Source organism: Trachymyrmex cornetzi, unplaced genomic scaffold, assembly GCF_001594075.2.
Source record: "Trachymyrmex cornetzi isolate Tcor2-1 unplaced genomic scaffold, Tcor1.1 scaffold223, whole genome shotgun sequence".
In the NCBI taxonomy this organism is placed as follows: Eukaryota; Metazoa; Arthropoda; class Insecta; order Hymenoptera; family Formicidae; genus Trachymyrmex; species Trachymyrmex cornetzi.
The window spans coordinates 3,593,137-3,616,492 of record NW_017296881.1 but is presented as its reverse complement, the minus strand read 5'-3'; the positions used below and the strand labels follow the sequence as shown (position 1 = coordinate 3,616,492).

The 23,356-nt window shown below is 34.7% G+C and overlaps 2 protein-coding genes across 8 annotated transcripts in view; both read right to left on the bottom strand.

The window, feature by feature from the left end:
- Positions 1 to 15,536, bottom strand: part of LOC108760310 (Z band alternatively spliced PDZ-motif protein 52) — a 35,908-nt gene extending 20,372 nt beyond the window's left edge. For 2 of the 7 annotated variants that reach the window (XM_018506181.1, XM_018506176.1), the window contains exon 1: positions 15,038 to 15,536. In XM_018506181.1, coding sequence (XP_018361683.1) covers positions 15,038 to 15,142 — 105 coding nt within the window. In that variant the 5' untranslated portion in view covers positions 15,143 to 15,536. The remainder of the gene's footprint in view (positions 1 to 15,037) is intronic. The other 5 variants (XM_018506178.1, XM_018506177.1, XM_018506179.1 and 2 more) reach the window with 5 other exon arrangements.
- A 3,643-nt stretch (positions 15,537 to 19,179) lies between these two features.
- LOC108760322 (Z band alternatively spliced PDZ-motif protein 67) overlaps positions 19,180 to 23,356 on the bottom strand; it is a 12,017-nt gene continuing 7,840 nt past the window's right edge. Inside the window, exons 6-11 of the mRNA XM_018506201.1 lie at positions 21,406 to 21,877; positions 20,730 to 21,059; positions 20,477 to 20,535; positions 19,939 to 20,111; positions 19,654 to 19,816; positions 19,180 to 19,236 (exon numbers count right to left, since the gene is read on the bottom strand). Coding sequence (XP_018361703.1) covers positions 19,180 to 19,236; positions 19,654 to 19,816; positions 19,939 to 20,111; positions 20,477 to 20,535; positions 20,730 to 21,059; positions 21,406 to 21,877 — 1,254 coding nt within the window. The remainder of the gene's footprint in view (positions 19,237 to 19,653; positions 19,817 to 19,938; positions 20,112 to 20,476; positions 20,536 to 20,729; positions 21,060 to 21,405; positions 21,878 to 23,356) is intronic.

Below are 23,356 nucleotides of genomic sequence, written 5' to 3'. Positions count from 1 at the left end.
TATCTTTCGCTGTTATCATTAATGAATAATAATCATTATATATATATCGTAATTTAACAGTCATGATAAACGAGCAGCACGACTTAGCGACGAGGGATTGAATGTCAAAAATTTAAATGTGGCCGGAAAGTATGCCGCGTGTTTCGTGCATTGCTCATTTTCTGGCGACCGCATGTCTTTTGGGTGATGCGCTTAATGGTCCACCGATCTTCGCGGTGTCCCTGCGGTGTCCACGAAGACATAGGGACGTAAGTCAGGGTTAAGCTGCCGGTGGGCAGGCCGCTTCTAAAAATAGTCTTGGACCGGTCTAAAAATAACCTCCTCGAACACGTTGCGGTCGTTACGTACATTCGCAATCAAATCGCAGCAGCAGCCGAGAAGTAGAATGCATCAAGGTGTATCAAAAGCTCGTTCCGATGCACGCGACACGTCCACGGCCGCAATCGTTTCCATTCAGCGGGTAATTGCGGCGTCAATGCGAGAGAGTCGATGAATGAACGCGCGCAGGAATGTCTTCGGACGTGCAACGATCGTTTCCGCGAAACGTAGTTCGTAAAGAATCGAGAAATTACTCGCGACATCTCTCTTTTTCCATTCTGAGAATTAACGAATTAAAGGGAATTAAAACAAATTGTTCTACGAGTATATCTTGAATTTGTGTAAATTGATTCATGATTACAATGTGAACGGATATTTTTTATTTAACATGGAAAATGATTTTGTTGAAAGATATAAAATTTTGCTGGATACTGAAAATAATTTTGTTAGAAATACAAACTGGTTGCTAGAGTATCAAAATTTTTTTGCAGCATTGCTCATCATTTTTCAATTTCTAATGTAATTATTTTGATGGTTCAACAAAATTATTTTCAGATCCGTATCCAGCAAAATTTTAGATCTTTCAGCAGAATCGTTCTTTTCGTGTGGAATTCTTTTTTGTGTACGGTTTTGATTAATTCTTTCCCACTTATTCTTTAAAGAAAATATTGCAATGTTAATAAGATGAATTGCAGTATATTTTTATTCTTTGTCTTCCAATAGATGCAATAATAAAATATAAACAATATAACGAATTAAATTCGCTTTCATATAAATTTTCATATTCACAATGCGTTTTGCGCCTCTTTTATTTTATATTGGAAAATTATACTCACGCATACATACAATTGAACAATTATATTGTAATCAATGCCACATATTTGATCTCGCGATTTACCCGACGAATAAATTCTCGGATGTCAGTTATTGCATTCGAAACACTACCACATGTTCGCCTGTTAAAATTGCTCTAAAAATAACTGCCGAATATGCGCGACACATGTATATATGTATGTGTGTGTGTATGTGTATGTGTGTGAAGGTAGATGCACTGGTGTGTAGTGAAACTGAGAGGGAGAATACACCAAGGTGTACGAGGTACGCATTCCAATGGGCGGGTTATCAGAGACGGATCCATCCCACCTTCCCATGTTGGAATGCATCTGTTCTTTTTTCTCCATCTCTCTCTGTCTCTCCTTTACTTTCTCTGTCTCACTTAAGCTTAGGACGAGGACTGTTAAGGCTCGTTCATACGTGCAATATCCTCAAAAACGCCGCGCCGACAAGGAACGCACTCGTGCGAACCAGTTGCATTTTATACCGGCAAAACGTGCAGAAACGCGAGACGCGTTTCACATTTGTCTGCACACAGTGGTTTGTCGATGCATCGAGAGAAACTCTGAAACGTACGCATTTTTAGCCCACTTCTAAATCGTAATTGATATATATGAGAATATTTCATTTTTAAATTTAACTGTATATGTTAATGTTTTATTATTATTGTCATACGTTCTAGTTTCTGAGATTTATATCTTAACATTTTAAAATTTCGTTAATGCGTCAACATAATAATATTATGACAGTAGATGTAAATGTTGCAGTATTAAATTTTTTTTTAATTTTAATTATACAGACATATACATAAAAATGTATTTAAGAAGTAGATTAAATGTAATAAAAGTAAACTTTTAAATCATAAATATTTCATAGAATTATATAAGCAAAAAATGATTTTATTTTGAAATATATTTTATATTAATACTTCTGTATTATATTTAAATATATTTAAACGCGGAAAGAGACGGAATAAGTTTTCCGACCTTTGTTATTGCTTGAGTCATTTCGCTTCGAGGTCGAATATATCGATGCGGCGATGACGAAATAAATATCGAAGAGAAGCTAAGCTAAATGCCTTTGCCGACTGTTGTGGTAGGAGAAATAGGCAGTAACGTCAGACCGAAATTATCGGCGCATGGTCGACCGCGCACAAGCACATTGCTCTTATCTCTTCAAACAAGCTGTTCGTTATTATTATCGTAAAATATAACAATAGACGAATGCATATCCGTATACAATGCGCGAAAAATCATATGGTTTTATTTGCAAAGTGCTAAATATCGATGATGTTGATCTCTACGCGATAGATACTTAAAATAAATATTATTCTAAAAGAGATTTCTTGGATTATTCTGATTTTTTATTTTAAGTTTAATTCTCGTATAGGGATGCATATTAGTACGAAAAGATTTGAAATTGAGAATAATCTGAGAATTGCGATAATGATCACACATGGAATACCAAGTGTCAGGAGACGAAAACGAGAAAACGGAGGTCAACGGGACCGTGAAAGTTGAATCGATTCTCAGAGGTGCGTATGAGTCGGCATGACATGGAGGAGACAGTTGAGAGGAATCACAAAGGATTGTAGAGGAGTATACCGTCAGAATGCATTCGAGATCAGTGCCGAACGCGTGTGACACTCGAGAAAGATTCCGATATTGCAGATTGAAGCAGAATTAATTTTGTTTAGGGCCAATTGTTCCATCTTTAGATAAACTATATGGTTATTTATTTATTAGATAAACAAAAGAGTAAAAGAGTAAAATATAAAAGAATAAGAGAGTAGGACAGTGAGCTAAAGATTATCGAAAGATAGAACAACCCAGCCTTAATCTCTTTAATTTAACTTTTCTCTAAAATAACATTCTTTTCTCTTTCATAGTAATGGCTGTTTTCCAGCTGAGGCACAGAGACGTTACACTGTGCTCCATTGTGTAAAGTACTTGTTGAAACGCAGTTTAGTTTCATAGGGTAACATTCTATTCTTATAATTATATTTAGCGTATCAATAATAGATTTACGATTTTTATTTAGACTTAAGTTATAATTTTTTCAGAATTGACGATTTTTTAAGGTTTTATTACAAAATAAATACGGCTACCAAATAATTTTTTTAAAGTTGGTAACATTGACATATTTTACGCTCGTATTTAGCTTTTTTACTGTGTCGAGCAGTGTAACACTGTGTCACCTGTGTACGTTGTTGGAAAACACCTATTATTACATAGTAATCGCGAGCTTTCGAATTTTCTATGTCTCCTAAATTTTTTTTAGAGGAAAACAAAATCTAAAAGGTAGAGCCTGAAAGTGGGATATTGCAATTTCGGAGAACGAAAATGTTTCCGTTGCAAGCTGAACGAATCCATTTGCGATTATTTCGCGAAGCAGGGAGCAGATCGGTTTTCGCAAACACGGCGCGAGTGTTTGTTTGTGCGTAAGCGCGGGTGAGTTACTCGACTACCATGGACAAAAAAATACTGAAAACGTTTTCAGTCACTTGATTCATCAGACCGTCGAGGTTCCTCGAAGCATTTAAGCTAATATTTATATACGCGTCGACGACCGCAGCGAAAGGAAGAGTATACGTGGACGCGAAGGTACGTTTCGGTGCCTGAATGATTCACGTCTGATGAATGAATTCTGATAACTTCAGGAATTCCGGCACATGATGAGCTCATGTCAAAAACCGTCCGTAAAAGTGACGAATGATGACGTTTGTCACGTGCGTTTTAACATAAACTCAACTCAGCATAAATACGGCGATGATTTCATCTCGGATTGCATCGTTGAATGTGCTTAGATGTGAATTCTCCTGCTCATTATTCACCTAGTTGAATCATTCACAAGATGAAATGTGCCAAGCGAGTCCCAGTTTTCTATATAATTTTTTATGAGATTTCTTTTATTAAACAATATCTTTATTTTAGACCGTATATGTGAGAAACACAATCAATACTAGAAATTTAAAATGCCTATTACGGTCGAAGCTGGATCTTCGTTGCTTAAAATAATTCAATCTTGAATTACTAATATATACTATATATGTACTTGCATATATATCATATTGTAGTCTTTTTCAAACTGCGCGCCGAATTATTTTTCCGGACTAAATAAACGCAATTAAAACTACTCTAGTGATCGCGAATTAAATTGACAAGTAATTTAATAATTTGATGCTACCATCAAGCATCATATATTATAAAGATGTTAATAAGTTAAAAACTGTTAATAAATTTATTGCGAAAAATATTACCTCGACCGGGACTTTAACCCGGATCTCTTGTATTCCGTTCGAGCGTCCTAAGCCATTAGATCATTTTTTTTATTAACTTTGATTAAATTTTTCCACTAAAAACGTGAGGATTTTTATTGCATTTTCAAGGAAGAATTTTAAACTAAATAAAATATTTTATTGATTCAATATGCCAAATATTTGGAATTGAAAAAAAAACAGAAATTTTATAATTCAAATACAAAAAAATAGAAATTTTGTAAATGCATGTGTTGAAAAATATAATCAGCTTTCAAATTTGGTTTGGATTGGCAGTAGTTTAATTTGAAAGTTCAGGCATTGCCTTCGCATGCTTTTAGTAATACTAAGTAAAATCGAACAAATGTTTACGCGCGCAACCAAGACATGTGGCGCCCGATATCTGCTTTTCTACGACGCGGATTCGCAAATGTATATATATAGTTCAACGCAGAGTTCGACTATCCGCCGTCGTAATCGTGACACAACCGCCGACGCGATGGGGGTGTCGCGTTACCAATGGATTCACGAGGTGGTATGGCCACGACAAACAAATGGGAGAAGACCGATTTCTGCCACGACACTTTTGGCAAGTTTCCCACGATTGCCTCCCACTATCATCTCCCCATTCTCGAAATCGAATCGACATTTACGACAACAGTGTACTGAAATCTTCGGCTTCGTCATCGAGATACAATTTCACTCGCTGAGTTTTCCGCCGATTTGTTAGTCGCTTCTACTAATTTTTTTCAGAAATACTTTATTTGGTTTAGACGATTCAAGAATTAATTAATTTAATATTTATTGTCAATTCTTCTACATTACTTTTCATTTATTTGCAAGACAATATTGTCCGATAATTCTAATAAAAGAATCTCTTATAGTTTGATTTCTATATTAACATACGTACCGTTGTTATCAATCGTCTTTCTTTCGTAAGATTTATTATCATGAGAATGTTATTTCTCGTGATAGTTCTGATAAATTCGTACCACACTAGTTTACTGCTTATTAAAAACTGTTTCATAAAGTATTCAAATGCAGTGGCATAATATAATCAACTTTAACAATAAAATAATACAACAATCATCAGTCACAAATTTCTGGGCGATTGAGAGCAATAATAGCGCAGAAGTTGGTTTGATCTTCCCAATAGTATATTTCAATTCTTACATACAATATCGATCGAACGTTTCGGCTCCATTCGAACCATCTTCAACGATGCAGCAATTACATGTGATGTTCTTATTTAAATTTCTTGTGATGTATTAAATCGCAGAGTGCAACTCTAGAATAAAATAATGCACGTATATTCTCTTAAATAACGTAACAATATCATTATTGGGTATTTAATCGTTAAAAATGTTTATATACATTTAATTTTGTGAATTTCATGCAATTTTTAGTATGCACTATTCTAGTGTAACGTAAGTGATCGAATACGCTATTATATTCATATCTTAGATGTGTACTAACAATGATTTTTTTTCCAAATTGCGACTGGCTGAATTTTTTTCGAGGAAATTTCATTCCTCCGGCGGCCAATCACATCTCGCCGTTGCTGTTCGCGCAAAGAGAGTTTGCTACGAATGCCTGAGAGGAAGCCCAGTCCGTGGATATTAATAGAGGCTGAGGCCCGGTGGCGGACGCGCGCCACCGAGCTTACTCCCGTGGATATAAAAATATCGCTTTTATTTCTCACCGTGGCATCTCGTCGAGTCGCTGAGACTTTTTTTCTTCTCATTTCTTTCGCTACCGTTCGCCACATGACTCGATGTTTCGCAAATCCGCGTTATCCTCATTACGTATCATTTCAATATCATTTGTGTGCGAGTTCTATCATAAGTGATATTAAAATTGATATTTATGCGTCAATTTTTCAAAAATGTAACATTTGTATTTTAGATATAAATTAATATAAAATATAATTATTCTCAAATTAAGTCATTTCCGTTGGTATTTGAAATTGCGAAGAATCGGGGACTGTTTATAAATTAAAAATTTACGTAATATACATCTAATACTTATTCACAATATTTGAATATTTATTTAGATTTATATTTAAGAATTATAATTATATACAGTAAAAGAATGCACGGAGCGTAATCGTCCGTCTGCTAATATTCTGTTTCGCATTCGTTGTATCGTGTGCAATGTCATCCTCTCGCTCGAAAAGAGTTGAGCCAAAACACCTACGTAACGCAAATCTCTCATCACTGTGCTTGCCTCTCTCTCCGCATTCTTTTCCTTTCTTATTACGTTCTTACTTACTCTCCCGAATATCACCTGGTCCGCTAGAGCAGCCAAAAATCCCGAGTTTTCATCTCACGGGAATTTAAATTCGTGCCACATTTACGCGTAAAATATGCATAACTCTTGTCAAAACGATGTAAATTAATCACTGACTCTTTGTTCGCCTTTCCTGAGAACACACAGTGATGTTACATGTGCGGGGGATTTAATTTACCATAACTAATTAACTTAATTACCTGATGCTATAAGCGATTAATTTTAATTGCTATACACAATGTGAGTAATTAATTATCTTGTTCTTTCACATATCACGCATTAATTTTAAACATAAAATTATCAATATTTACAGGCAAATTATTTTTTAACAGTGATAAATTTAGAATAATTTTAACTCATTAATTTGATTTATACTAGCCTTGGCTAGTAATGTATTGCTCTTATACTACTTTGATATTATTTATATTCTACAGGAATTGCTGGAAAACTGTGCAATTTTTTGTGACATAAACAGAAGAAAACAAATTGGCTTGCAAGCAAGTTTGTCGCTCTTGGATCGTTGGCCAAGGATTCATGGACGATTTTCTCGGTTTTTGTCCTCATTTAAACGCGACAAATCGCACGCGAATGCACTTCGCGGAAATCCAAATTGGATGCTCGTCTTCCGCCCTCATCGATGTCGTCGTTCGGTCGAATCACCACGAATGGCCCATTACGAAAGCCGTGAACATCCTGCGCGCGAAATCCGATTCTCTCTCGCCTTATAGTCTGCAAACAAATCGCGTCGTAATTTCCCAGTTGCATCGCGCGCAATGGTACGGATGCAGCCGCGTAAACAGAACTCGCAATTGCCGGTGCACAGCCGCAGTTGTTCGAAGGGATAATTTTAGATAGTCGATGAAAAAGTCAAATATTTACCGTTGAATAGAAACCGAAGGGCGCTTCCTGCTTGATAAGAAACCAGATAAGATTTGAGATATTCGATGAACACCTTGTATCTAAAAACTCACACTTGACAACGCTATCATCATTAATAGTGGTACCTACACGTGTTGTCACTAGATAGCTTAATCGCTTAAAAATAAAGATTATTTCCTTCAGTGTTGCTTAAAACTATTTCATCGTGTTGCATCTCTTGCAATATTTTACAATTTTGTAATTACTTTAATGATAAAAATGTCGGTACATAAATAATTAATCTTAATTATTTAAAAAAATTAAAAAGATGATTTTTAACTTTAATATAATTTTGTGTTTAACAGCTCTGTAATAATAATATAATAAAGAGAACGCTTCTAGTTTATTTTTGTACAATGACATTTATCGAATTAAGACAAATTGTTTTTGCGATGTATATCAGAGTCGATGCTGGTTTCAAATTTTGCCAACAGCGAAAATGATTGCACAGATTCATATCGCAATTGGAACGTAATATTCCTGCGATCGTTCTTGTAAAAAACAATATAATCCTTCACATTTAATAAAGTACTTTATTTGCGCTACTTTATTGGATGAAAATGGTACATTATTATAAAGATTTTCTTTTCAAGATGGAACGCATCTATTCTCGCGTTGAAGCATCCACGTGTTTGGCAAATCGTCAACTGTTGCCACATATCGTATATTCACCTTTATCAGAAAGATTTATTTAGTTTTATTTATAGATTCTTGAATTAATCGAAGTTACTTAAAAAATTCAGACAATAGGTATAAAATTGTCAATTGACATTTATAGGTTTAATTATAACTTTAATTTTCAGCTCGAAATTCCTATGCATTTTTTAAAAGCTTAAATATTAAAATTTACATTAAAACTTTAATATAAGTATGCATTGATGAATTTATTAATTTATCTCACACCAACAACAGTTTTTTTGTAATAAAATATCAAAATTTTCTTACTCAGTGTAGTCAATAAATAGTACGTCTATACAACGCTAAGGCGCAATGCAAAATGCTTCCTTGCATGGCCTCGTTAAATTTTCATTATGCACATAACGCATGAGGAGGTCCAGTTTAATTAGCAGAACGATACATAATTAGCAGGTCAACGCCATGTGCGTAACGTTAGTAAATGCCGAAAAATTTCTTTGAAATCAGGTCTTTTACTCGTCACGCCTTTTACTTGCAACGGTCCCGTCGCACCTGGAAAAATCCTTATCAACGGTATGACGTCGCAATCGACTAGCATTTGCAATTCGTGTCGAGTCCTTCCACGATGCGATAACGCAACACACGTGCGTGCTTGCTGTTTTCCAGCAAAATATTCGCGTAACGCGAACACCCACGCTTTGATGCATCACCGCAACGGTGCACTCACCGTGGAAACGAGGAAAGCGCAAGCCGATAGAATCTCTATTTTTCGCAAGAAGAATACTTTACGATAAATACTTCCTGCATGACAAATTTTAATTATTTAAAAAAAATTTTTGAAAAGGGGGAGGAGATCAAAGTGCATCGGATATCTCAAATTTTTTCGACATTTTATTTTTTTAAACGATAAAAATTAAATGTAATGTACATGATATAAAACATTATTCTTATATCAAAATACTTTCTTAATTGTATTTTTCTAAAAAATGAAAATAGTCAAGATTTTTATATTTTAAATGTTTTTACATTTTTTTTTAAATTAGAAAGTGATTTTGAACTGACATATATTTTTTTTAAAACATGTTTTTTTGTAGGTTTCATTGTTGTCCGTACATGGTTTTAATGCTATCTTCTGCCTTATTTAAGTAACTTTTAATATACTTTTTTAATATACATTTCTTAATATACTTTTCGGAATAGAATATCACTCATTCGTCTTTCTTATGTTCGTCCTTATTATTTTTACTTTCTTAACAATAATATCATTCTCTCTTTTTACTTCGTACCATAGAAGATCTATGCTTCGTAATTTCCTCATATTCTAGAACAAAACACAGCTGTCAGAAGCCAAAGCTCGTCGACTACTTAAGCTGTCCAATACCGCCCGCCATTTCAATATCTAATATCCCGCCATTTTATTATCTAATATCGAATAATGTGCAACGAAAGAATGATGTACGAAATAAGTAGTTTTTAAATAAGAAAGATTTTAAAAACCCAACAATTTATAAAATAATAAATTTATATTGGTGAATTAAAAACGAAGTTCTACTTACATTTAATCATGTGATTGATTGGAAGTTATAATCTAACATAAACAACAACTAAATAATAAAATATACAATACGCTCTATCTTCAATATGAAGAAGTCTTGGCTCTCCCAGGTGGATTTATCAATTACTTAACAAATACTGCTACGTATCTAAATCTTTAAACAGTTTTTATCCGTAATACCAGCTGTTAAAATTTAATGCTTGCAATTAAAAACAATGAAAAAATTTGATTATATATATTATATACATATATATATATATGCACACACAAGAAATATAATATTAAAGTACAATTAAAAAAAATTAAAATGTATTATGGAGGGTGCACAATAAATTAAATTAAATTATTACAAAACTGATGCATAAATGTGTGTGATCATTCAATTAAAATTAAAAAATTGATATTTTACACGTCATTGATATTAAAAATTTTATTAGCTTCCTTTATACTAAAATTATATTGTTGATATTTTGTTGTATTCGTTATATAAAAAATATGTAAGAAAAGTCGGAAATGAAGTCATGTGAAGTCGTCCTATCTGAGATTATACTGGAGATATTTGCTTACCATTCCTATCTCGTAAATAAGAGGAGATACGTATTTTTGTCGATTTACACTAGTTTGATCGGTTTACTGATGGAAATATTTATTGCCGCGATGATCGATGAGGCTCGCGTGCTCGCATTGTCCATAATTACTCCATTGTCCATAAATCACGTTAAACGCGCCCTAACATCTTTTATGCAGCCTCCAAAAATGCACGTCTAAATATTTTTCTGTCCGCGCTGGCCGACGGAAATCGTTTCGATTTCGTTTCAACGGGATTGCAGACCGGATACACGCGGCCGCATTATTTGTCTCGGAAAGAAAACGTGGGTCCCGTGAAGACGACGTCGCCGTCGAAATCGCTGCCATCATCGTGGCGAGCGAGGCCCGACCCGGCTCGCGCGGGTTTCGCAAAGGCACCTTCTCGAAATAGAACGCCCAAATAATTTGCCTCGGATTACCAGCGACGTACAACGATGCTCTCCCTTCTTCTCTTCCTCATCGGAGCTAATCCTCGTGGACGCATTTTTTTCCAACTTGCAAAACAAGATCACGGAATTATCATACAGAATCTCTCGCGAATAATATAACATTGAAATGCAAAAGTCACGTGATATAATAAATATCATAATAATACATTTAATTCGTGAATATGCCAATTTTTAATTAAAATATTGAGAAAAAGAGAAAGAAGTCAGCACTTTATAATTTCTGTTATTAGATTTTTCTATACAAGCAAGAAATCTGACGTAATTGATAAAAACGAGTAACAATGAAATGAAAAATTAATTTCTTATCGAACCATCTGATTTTCATCGTGTACATTTTGATATCGCGGAAATATTATGCAAATTATTGCATTTCAAAATCGCCGACAATAGTATACAAATATTTCGCGGACGTCCACATTGTATTTCCTTGTCGATATACTCCGTCGAAAATGCACTCTTTATGGCCGAAGAAAACGCGTATGATCAATTATTCGCGCGATTGAAGGGTTGGAAATTATCGCGGCTACGCTAAATGGTTTTATTCGTAATCGGCGTTTCGAACTTGGCCTTCTTCGTAGCGCACCACGTGGTTCGTTTATTTTACGAGGCCGCAAATACGGCGAGCGTCCGGCCGTCCCAGGCTTTCTCGGAAAGGCGAGAAATATGAGTCCGACGTTGTCAAAGGCGTCTTTTCGGCAGATTTTCGCGGAGAGACGATCGCCGATCCGATTTCTACTTCGTAATTCGAGGTACTTGAACTCGATCGCGGGATACCGTGACAACGCCTTTTACCGAAACGCGTCAAGATCTGCGAAACGGTCTGAGCGAGCGATAAGAAACTTGAGGAATCTGCCGTCATTGCACTGAAAAAAATTTCTGATTGAAAATGGACGAATCAGATTTTTCTGGTTAAATTTGTTAGAATTTTGATTGATACAATATTTCTGGTAAAATCTACTACAATTCTTACTTTTATCAGAATAATTATATCAATCATAATTCTAGTTATCTCAACTAGAATTCTATAGTAAATTTAACCAGAAAATTCTGATTTGTCAATTTTCCGCGAAAATCACTATTTAATCCAACCAGACCATTTTTCTTAGTGTGAGACCCGAATTATAGTGATTTTCTGTCGAAATATATTTCATGTAGAACACAAAATACGTATCCTTCTCTTAAGAATCAAATACAAAGTTATCATTTGTATGAGAGTTACATATATTCTTTAAATCCTTTGGAACCTCACTTTAAAGAGTAAAAATTAAGCCAGTCTTAAAAAAGAGTGACTTAATTCTCAATCCTTTAGAACGTAAGATTTTACTCTTCAGAATGACAATTTATTCTAAAAGATTTACATGTATATATATATATATATATTGCAGGCGAATTTTTATTTTTTTTTCCTCAACGGTAAAAGGATAATTACACTTTTTTATTATTTAATTAACGATTATTACGCGTGTATTTTGTAAGAATTACGTTTTAGATATCACCCGAGAACGGCCTTCGGAGCGAAATGAGTCTACAACAATCCGAGTTTTTAAAATACTTATATGGCGAGTAGACGAAATAGCGTAAACATACTCCCGTCAACAAAACGTACGCGCGGGAAATTATTGACTACGGTAGCACGAGAATGTTGTCGAATATCTGACAGTTCGCGCGTGAAAGCTGTCGCTAAATCCGCGATGGTCGCCGCAGCTCGACATTGGCACTCGTGTGCCAACATCTCTTAATAATAGCGCTTATGGTCGTATAACGTTGCTCGAACGCTCGGAAAAAGTTACTCGGGGAAAGAATCCGCGGTGCGACCCGCGTCTCTACATGTCCGCCAAAAGCTTCTCGTGTTACAGCGCCAAGCATCGCCAAAACACGTCGGAGGCGGCGGTGGAGGCGACGGCGGCGGCGAGCCCGGCGTTTCGCACGTAGTTGGCAACGATTTCTGCCGATGCGCGTGAAATAATTTGGCATTTGCTTTTGCTACTGCATTACGTAACGCGTATGTGGCTCCTCTATAGATCGTAATATCAAAACACACCCGCGATCATGTCTCACGGTCGTGAAAGACTACGAAAAAAAACGCGTGCACGCAGGAAAACTCGCTTTTTGGATCGGCTTTCCTTTTGAAAACGAGAGTTTAGCCGATTGTATTAATGATGAGAGATTCGTAAGACAGATAAAAGAGAATAATGATAAACAGAGTGATAATGATTAAATAAACTGCTCCGATTTTTAGCAGTTTTCTTAATTTGATTTCAAATTTGGCAAAACTTAAAGGAATATTCTGATTTTTTATATTAATGATATTTTTTATGAACTGTTTGTACACGGCGAAAAAAGTACAGTATTATACACTAGAATTCTAGTAAACTTTATGGAATTATCAAGTTTATATAGGGATACGTGTCTACTTATGTAAAATTTTCTTTACATTCCTGGTAAATGAGATTGTCATATGATAATCATTTTTACTTTATTGACAAAAATTTTTTCTTTAGCATTGACAAAATTTACTTTACTGCATAATAAAATATAAAAGTTCTGAGTTGTTTGTGATCGTCAATCTTGAAAATAGTACGATTTACTTTACTGAAAGTATAATTTATCTTACTATAAGATAATAATCACTTGAAATGATGTACTATAATCATAATGTACATTTTATCTTAAACCTCCAGTATTTTTACTTTTAGGCAAATAAAATTTATCACAAATTCGGTAAAAATAGCCAGAATATTTTTACTAGTCTTGTAAGGTATCCATCTCTAAATTATTTTTCTCCGTGTACTTGAAATGTGTTTCGTCGCGTAAAACAAGAGACCAACGAGTGATTTCAACATTCTAATTATTCGTTGTAATTGACTTCGGTATTTTAGATCGCACACTGGAGAGAACGAGGGGTTCGTGTTACGAAACATCAACACGTGCCCGTCTGCCTGTCAACTTCAGCCTTTGATACTGATTTCATTTCCGAGGACGAGTCGCGAGGGATCCCGTTTGCGTTTCACTTTCATCCCGCTCTTACTCTCGGAGTTCATTATCGTTATCCGCTTCCGCGTACCGGAGATTCACAAATATTCATTCACACCGTCGCAGGATAAATTTACATCACAAAATTCATTAAAAATCTCAAATGCAACAGGTATGACGGAAGATATCACATAATTGCATCAAAATTGAATTTTAGGATTATGTGTGTAACATTAAATTTATTTTAATTATAATAAAATTTGACAAATATATTATTAGATTATATTTTAATTATAAAATAAATTATATAGGTATTCTGTACATGTTTGATATATAGATATTTGGCTAATAGAAAATATGTCGACGTCTTAAGAGAGATTAATCGTTGCAGTAGAAGTGGAAGCGCCACTACTCGCGATGATTTCAATTGTCAAATGGGAACATTGATCGATTATATATATAGTACCTCTTAATTTTACAGTCGGCATTTCGTGACATCGAGGCCGATCCTCTCTACTGTCGAATTATTCGACTATCGAGAAACGTTATAGAGGCGAACGACAAGGAACCGCAGATGAAAATAGCCATATAAAACATCGCTATATATAAACGGCTGCAAGAAATATTTTTACTACTGCTTGTGCCTCAGTCAACTTGAGATCCAACTCAAGTGGCTTCTTGAAAATGCTCCTTCAAAATCCCTCAAAAAGTCTCTCGCGATTCTTTCATGATGATTCAATGATGTTCAAGAAACGTTATATGTAATAAGCCAATCATTGAGATAAAAGACAGAACGCATAAATAGGTCTACGAATAGAAAGCGCATTTGTCAGCAGAAACTCATGAAAAAATATGAAATACATTTAAATCGCATTTAAATCTCGATCGTAATGTTATGTATATTTTTGCGTCATTGCACGATATTATTTAACATTTGAAATACATATAACATAATATGTAGGTAGATTATTTATTAAGATCCGTTTTGTATAATATATTTTATATATCAATATAATGATCGAACATTCTTTTTAAAATTTTACGAATATTGTAACGCTAGTTTGATGACAGGAGAAATATGTTATAAAAGAGATTTATGGAAGACCTACGTTATCACTCGTACTCGTATCACAATTGATAAAATACTTGAAAATAAATATTAACTGACGTAAAGTCCCATCATAAAATAGGGGGTCAAATAGACGAACCAGATTGACTCACCTTTTGGACGATGAGCGGTGTGCCAAAATCCTTGCCGCCTTGCAAACGGAAACCCCAGGGGGATCCGTCGAACCTGGACAGCTTGACGCCGATCAGTTGTGCCATATCACTGTCTTGCCCGAACTTGTCGCCCGTATGTCGAGGTAAACGATCGTATGAACGGTGAACGGTCTCGAAAACTGTCGACGGCTATCGGGTGAACGAGCCCTTAGCTCGGCTCAGCTACCTTGGAGGTATCGCGATGCACCACTGACAATTGGGTCGACAATGTCCGTTTGTTGGCCGTTTGTGTATACGTACTCTATAAAAGGGGGGTATATGTATCGCGCTCTCTCGAGTGGAACGTGAAACGGGCACGTACGTTCCCTGAAGAACGCGCAGACCGGAGTAAAGGTATAAGAGGCGCCGAGGACGGTCAGTCGGGCAGCGGGGCCTCCTCCGTCCTCGCCACGCGATTTGCAACGAAGAGGAGGAGTACGAGAGCGCGGAAGGAAAGGGAAGGAACAGCAGGAGGGAGGCAGCAGGAAGAAGGAGGGAAATGCGTGGATAGAGGACAGCTGGCGGGGATAGAGAGAGGAAGAGAGACTAATTTATTATTATATGTTCTGGCAGAAATCTCTTCGGAGACAGTGACATATCGTGAAAATGAATGACGAAATTTCATTAAAAGAGTATTAAGTTCCGGCCAATTTCAAAATCAGCACTTGGACTTCCCGACAGAGCAGTTTGAACTTTGAACTCGAGTCTGAAATTGTTCGGAAAGAAGATATCCGGATTCAGCTACGATAACGAAATAAAAGAACGATTTCTTATTAGCGATAGAGGAACAAAAAAGTCAATCACTCCTCCTTACAATGCAGACTGTTTCATTGGAATCTTAATGTCCGAACTGTACAAATTCTTTGGATGACGATCATCTTTGTTGCAAAGTTACGAAGCGAAGACAATTGGGTTCTGAAATAAGGTCGCGGAATAATAGTCTGCGACGGAATGCGATTGAGCGACGTCCTAAATAGAGGCTAAAGAACCAAGGTAGCGAGACTGGCGAGTGAAAGAGAAAATTGAACGTTCTCTTAATTAATGATTAAAATAATAAATTGAATTTATTAATAAGTTAATCTAGACCGCTATATGAATAAATCTTGTCTTTTATTATTATCCATTATAAAATTCCCAGAATTCTGTCGACCGAACGTGTCCACAGACGTTGTGCATCCGGTGCATCGTGTAAGGTGCTTCTTACACCGCGGCGATGGGAATCAAGGGGCGGAAAATGTAGGCAATAAGATATAACGCCGGGGCGGAAAAAGGAGGACTAAATTGCAGGAAAAGGATGGAACAAGATCGGGAATGTCGAGTTAACCATCTCGATGATCATGATAAAAAGATCGCGCAAGCATTTTGCGCCTTTTCCGTTCCTCTTCGCTACTAATTACGTCATTCTTTCTCTCTCTCTCTCTCTGTCTGTCTGTCTCTCTCTCTCTCTCTCTCTCTCTCTCTCTCTCTCTCTCTCAACAAATTATTTTAAAAGTGATATGGCAATTATGAATGAAAAAAATTTTGATAAATTATTAATTAATTTTTAAAAAAGAATTTCTAAATATTTTATTTATAGCATAAAGTCTTGTTTTATCTTACTGTTTATAAAGATTCAACATACACACAGTTATTTATGAATCAATTAAAATTTTAAATTCCAAGCTATTTTAGAAATTAATTAAAATATAAAGGAAAAAGAGTTTTATTTTTTCGAGAGTTATACTATTCTCTTTTGATTATTTTTTTATTTTTTTAAATTTATTCCGATATCTCTTGAAAGACAAACTATTTTTATTTATTTGTTGTTGATGCGTATATTAATTCTTAGAATACGATGATATTCCGGTCCTTAACATATATCGGAATGAAAATTAATTTTTATTATTTTTACAAGTATATATGAAGAATATTAAATAATTCTCATCTATACTTTAACATGTTTAAAAAATACGTATAAAATTATATAGAGCTGAAGCAATAAACTATTATAAAAATGAGAATCATGCAGTATTCAGGGTTAAAATGCGTGTATAAAAAGAAATTGAATTTTTAAAATATATGAGCATGTTTGGAATTTCTTTGCATCTCGAAGGCTATCTTCCAATGCATGAGAATATAAAATAAAATGGATCTAGTCATCGTCGTCGATAGGTCGCGTAGGAGGTCATGAATGGAAACTCGTTAAATAAATCCTAGCGCTGTCACATGCTTCCCATTAAATCTCTCGGCAATCAGATATGAATTTATCGAAATTGACGTGCGGCGAAAACATGTGAATGAATTATATTTATCGAAGAAAAGAATCTTCTCCTTATTCCTCCGTATAACTGAAAAAAATTGTATATGACTTTTTTTATCTTACATTAATAATAAACGAGAGAGTACAAGTTGCATTATGTTTAAATATAGTTAGAACAAAATGCATTTTTTTTCATATATATAACACATTAATATAACGTGTGAGTTCGAAAAATTCGCAGACAGGACACCTTGATGGACGCACCCGTGCTCGCGGCGACTGCATTCTGCGCCGGTGGCGGTCACGAGGGCGCGAACTAGTTCGTGAATCATGCTTAGAATGCTTTACATAAATTGCTCGAGGCCGACGTCACGATCGGAGAACCCTAAGTGAGCAAGAGTGAGAGGAAGAGTTTTTTTTGAGAGAGAGAGAGAGAGAGAGAGAGAGAGAGAGAGAGAGAGAGAGAGAGAGAGAAGGGGGGGAGCGAGGAAAGTAAAAGAGAGAGAAAGAGAAGGAGAAAACTAAAAAGAAGTTCATCGGCCAGGAAGGCAGACGTGACTCAGCCCATCATACGCATACGCGAGACGCGGATAACAGGGACCTCGGAAACCCCGGAAAGGAGAAAGTATGCTCCGCGACTCATCCGCGGATTTCCGAGCGAGCGGACAATTGCGGTCGTTTACTTGGAAATTTGCCTTTCTGGGTCGACTTCAATCATCACATGTTCCGGAGATCCAGCAATCGCCGCGGTTAATCCGCATCGAGTGGAATGCTGGTTCCGCGTGTACAGTGGGAAACAACGGTACACAGGGTGTATCCAACCGCTTCGAGAAACCAATGGAAATTAATGGTGACAGGTGATGTTATCGGTTCCCGCATATAGCAAGCATGCGGTTAGACAAACGGATCCTTCAGCTCATACTAATAATTTAGTGTCCTCTTATTAGCGAATGGATGCGAACGCGAATGTCAATACAGAGTGAAACGGACGGACGCCACTTTCACATACTTCACTTTCTAAATCACTTTCCTTGAGAATCAATTAATTACCAGGCACAACTACGCACCTGCTAAGTACCTCATCACACCTGATTATTAAGTGATCTGTATATGATATGAATATAGAAACATGTATTGTTGGTAAAAAAAGTAATTAATGCCATACATTTTGAGGAACATAATGCTTGATTTTATTCTGGTGGGATATAAGATTTCTTGATTTTGCAATTTACAATTATAGACAAGTGTACGGTATCGAGAAATAGCCACAGTTGCGCAAATTAATTAATGTTTATTAGACTTTAAACATTTTATGCATTTAACCCTGCTGATTCATTCAAATTTATTATTGATCATATCATTTAAATCAATATGATCAAAAAGTTTAAAAAAATAAAACATAAAAAATGTTTGAAAAGAAGGATTTTACATTAACAAAGTCATCAAATTAGAGAAAAAATTTTTAAGTAAATTATTGATAAGAAAATAAATTAATACATTTTAGATCAAATAAATCCAAACAGATCAGCAGGGATAAATGTTTGCTGAATTAATTGATCTGAATGTAAATTTATCCAGAAATGGCTGTAGATCTCTTTATAGCGGAGAAAATCTTTCTCGAGGCGGTTTGAATACAAACGTACTTGTACGCACACATGCTTAGAATTATTACAACCACATTGTATTGATGATAGTGCGATAACATTCTTCAGACGCGATTAACGTGCCAGATAATTACATTTCTAGTAATTTCTAGTGGTTTTCTTGAACTTTTAAGATACGTAGATTTAACACATTCTTCAAATACACATAAATTTCTCGCGTATACTATCATATTACATTCTGATCGTTTATAATCGCTGCATTAGTGGCTGACACTTCGAGCGCTCCCGTCGTCTATAACACTCAACGCCGGTGATTTCTGAAAATATATTAAGAAATAAAATTTTCCTTTTCCCTTGGTTAGTGTAATATTGATAATAATCTTAAATTATCTACTTAATTTTATAATTTGATTGAGTTATTACGGATTAAATACTTGAAGTTGTTTACTTACAGACAGATTATATATACATCATCTGTTTAATTCTAATTAATTTAAAATAAGATATAAAATGTAATTTTTATAGGATCAAATAACATAATTACATAGGGATGACAATGATTAATTGGCAATGTCTGCTACCAACAACTTCATTAAAATGTTTCCGTAAACACATTTAAAATCGCTTAAGAAATATTTTGGTTTTGTCACGGTTTTACAATTAATTATCATCACCTCCATTCTGTCTAAGCGATTTATATTGACAGCCGTGAAAAATTACAAAGAGAAGCTTACAACTCTTTCGATTATATCTTCCGCCGCATTGACTTTAGCGGGTCTGACGGGGATACCCCTTTTCGGTTCTCGCTCCATTTTATGAATCATCTTATAAACACTCGAATTCATCAGGTAATCATAATTTGGTAAATTCGTCTTCTCATACTTCTTGAAGTTCACTCTGTACAATCGATTAATTTAATACCTTTTAGAACAGTCGCAACATCTTTCTTGAGATTTCTTTCCATCCTGTAGTACAATTTTGATTCGTTTTGAAATTGTTTTGAGTAAAATTATACTTACCCCATTGCTTTACCACGAATAACTTCCGCCTGGCAGGTCAACACTTCCGCTATCATCTCATCGTTGAAGAAATCATTCGGGCATCTCCATCGGCGACCTTGCGTAAGTTCGAGTTGCCTAGCCTGCGGCCACAGTTCTTGCGAATGCTTTTTGCCTTTCTTGTGCACCCTTTGCTGAAAATTAAAACATAACAAGTTAATGGTTTTGCTCGAATTTGAATGTTCACCATGCATCAATCGCGTAAAAGGAAACAAAATTACGAAATTCACGACACGTATAAACTATTTTAACATCAATATAGAAATCGATTTATGGCAAAGAGGTGATGCAGGAACGATAAATTCACAAAATAGGAATATCAACCATAAAACTGATACATATTTTGATTCATCGTACATTTACGCAATTAACTCATTAAGGATTTTAAAACAGGGTGAACTTTCATCAACATTTTAACGAGTTTGTAATTTTTTAGCACGAATAATATAAAGAGGAATCATTTCATTCTAAGACACAGATCATTCTATTCATCGGGTACCTGGAGTTCCTGTATAACTTGGTCTTTTGGTGACAGTTTAGGATCTGGTTCGAAACTTCCTATAATGTAGCATTGTTGTATTTTACAACATTGTTTTATATCTAACTCAAACATAATACGAAAAATAATATTTTAATATCGCAAAATTTTACGCACTTATAAAGTTACACTTCACTGTTTAATTATAGTATTTTTGCGAAATTTAAGACCAACAGAGAGTTCATGCACGAGTATAAATAATATTGATAGTTACCGTGCGATGGTGCTGGACTGGGCGATTTTAGAACTTTAGTTTCATAAGAGACGATAAATTTCTTCACTCTACTTCCTTCCTCGTCCGCGCTCTTCACGGAAATCATACCGTCCAGTTCTTTCATCTCCGCTTCCTCTTCCTCCATTTCCCCCTCGTCATCACTGGGCTCGATCACTTGCGGCGTTGACCTCGATGACGTCCTTCGCTCCAAACACGCAATCTCTTCGATGTAATCGTAAGTCTCCGTAAATTCTTCGTCTTCTTCGTCAGTATCCTCCTCCTGCTGTTCCAACTCCTCGTCGTCCTTTTGCCGTGCCATGGTATTCTCTTCTGAATGAAACGAATCCAAAATTACAAATTATAAAAAAATTAAAAGTATTCTCTATTTAATCTAGGCTTTATTTTCATACACTTGAATTGATCTAAATATAAATGAGTTAAATTTAAAAAAATATATAAGATATCGAAACAATGTTTTGTTTGAAAAAATATTTAATTTTAATAGAATGCAATCTCTTATTTTTTAATTTAATCATTTTTTAATTTAATATTGACGCGAGAATTGGCATCCACTCAGAATCGAAGTCACATAGCGACGAAACTCGAAAATATGCCTAGAGAATAATCGTCAAGGTCCGCTCTGGCTATTTTGAACACGATTACGAATCTCGGTCACCTGACAACCCGCGGCAGCCACCGTTTCTGTTGCCAAGGGATCCCTGCACGCCACTAAGTTCCATAATCATGTGCAGTTGCTCGGACACGATCTTCAGGTGATTTTCGATTTCACTTGGTAGCTGCTTCAGAGCCAGCAATTGTCGCTGCACGTTCTCCAATTGTTGCTCGAGGCTGATCTCCGTGGATACCAGTTGCTTGATCTTCTCTTTGTTATTGGTTTTTACTGCCACCGGATCTGATGTGGAGACGCTCGAATCTTCCTCGGCTACTGTTTGCTCGTCCTGCGTTAATCTTGCCTTACAAGATTCGGGACGATCCTCCTCCTTGAACTCTGGTCTTTCTTTTGCTTCGACCTCGTCGACTTCGTAGCCTTTCTTTTCTTCTGTTTCTTCTGCCTTTGATGCGGGACGTGAATCAGATTTTCCCTCTTGCTCTGTCCTGCATACGAACTCTGGTGTCGCTGAAGTTGTCTAAATCGTGAGAAAAATTTAAATTATAGAGAATATACTGGATAAAAGTGTGTTTGTTATTAAAGGATTTTATATTATTATATGAAAGGATTTCATCTATCCGAATGACTTACTTTTGTCAAAGATTTGTTAATTTTTCGATCTTTTTAACATATCTTTTAAGATATTATTTAAATATTTAGAACAGAGTAAGTCTTAATTTTTTTTTTCATAAAATATTTTTTTAAAGTTATATTAATTGATATATTTTGGTCTGTGTGTACAACAAAAAATTATTGTTTTTGGCAAAACGAGATATACGTCAAAAACTATTTTATGCAGCAAATTATGCTGCCTAGTAGTTTTTAATTTGTAAAAAAATAGAGAGAAAGATTACATATCTTTGAAGGTTTATCGAAAATGAATAAATTAATGACCTTATTTTTCTTTGAAAAATATTATTTATATGTTAAAATATAATTATTTAAAAAAGTTATTTTAAAATAATAAAACTATATTTTTTAATATTATTGTAAAAAATTAATAGCTGTGCAAGTAATTTTTTTATTTAAAAAATTATGCGATGTTTAAGAATTATGATTATCTTTCTATGGTAATTGACAAATACTGCAATTTTTGTTTAAAAAAACGTTAGAAAAATGTAATATTGAACATACCTACCTTTTCAAATTAAATCAAATTGAACGTCTTGTTTTGAAAGTATACTGCACTGAACCGGCACTTATGTAATGTATGATTTAATTATATTGTACTATACGTTATAAAATCAGGCAACAAAAATTAAATTAATAATAAATACTAATAAATCAGTAATAAATAATTAGAATAAAAAATAAATAAACTATAATTCGATAATTATAGCTCATATATGTATAATAGAATGTAAAATTGTAATCTTCTTTTTTGTTGTGGTTCACATTTTTGTTACGTAAAAAGAACGGTTGATATGTATATGTACGTCAACAGATATAAAAGAATCAAGTATGAATTACTAGTTTCAATAATTTTATCACTTAACATATTTCACACAATTGAGGAGTAGTAATTGAATCAGTCACATTAGATATCTTTGCATTCCGATTATTCTACTATGGATTCACTCTAACACTTATTCTAGTGACAAAAACAAAACATATGGTTACATTCAAATTTGAGAGCACATTATTTACGAGACATTTTTATATACACATACGGATACCAATGCGTGTTTTATGTTGATCTATAAATATCTATGAAATTAGGACAAATAATATCTATTTAAATTTAAATATACAATCATGGGATATATTTGTATTAATCTAAATTACGATTAATTAAATCAATATAAAATGAACTGACGCAATATTAAATTTTTAAGTAAATTTTTTAATCAAAACTGAATTTCTGTATCGATTATAATTACGTCTACAGTTTAATTATATTGATTGCATCAAAACAAGGTACAAACGTCTCATTAGATGATTATTAGATGATAATACT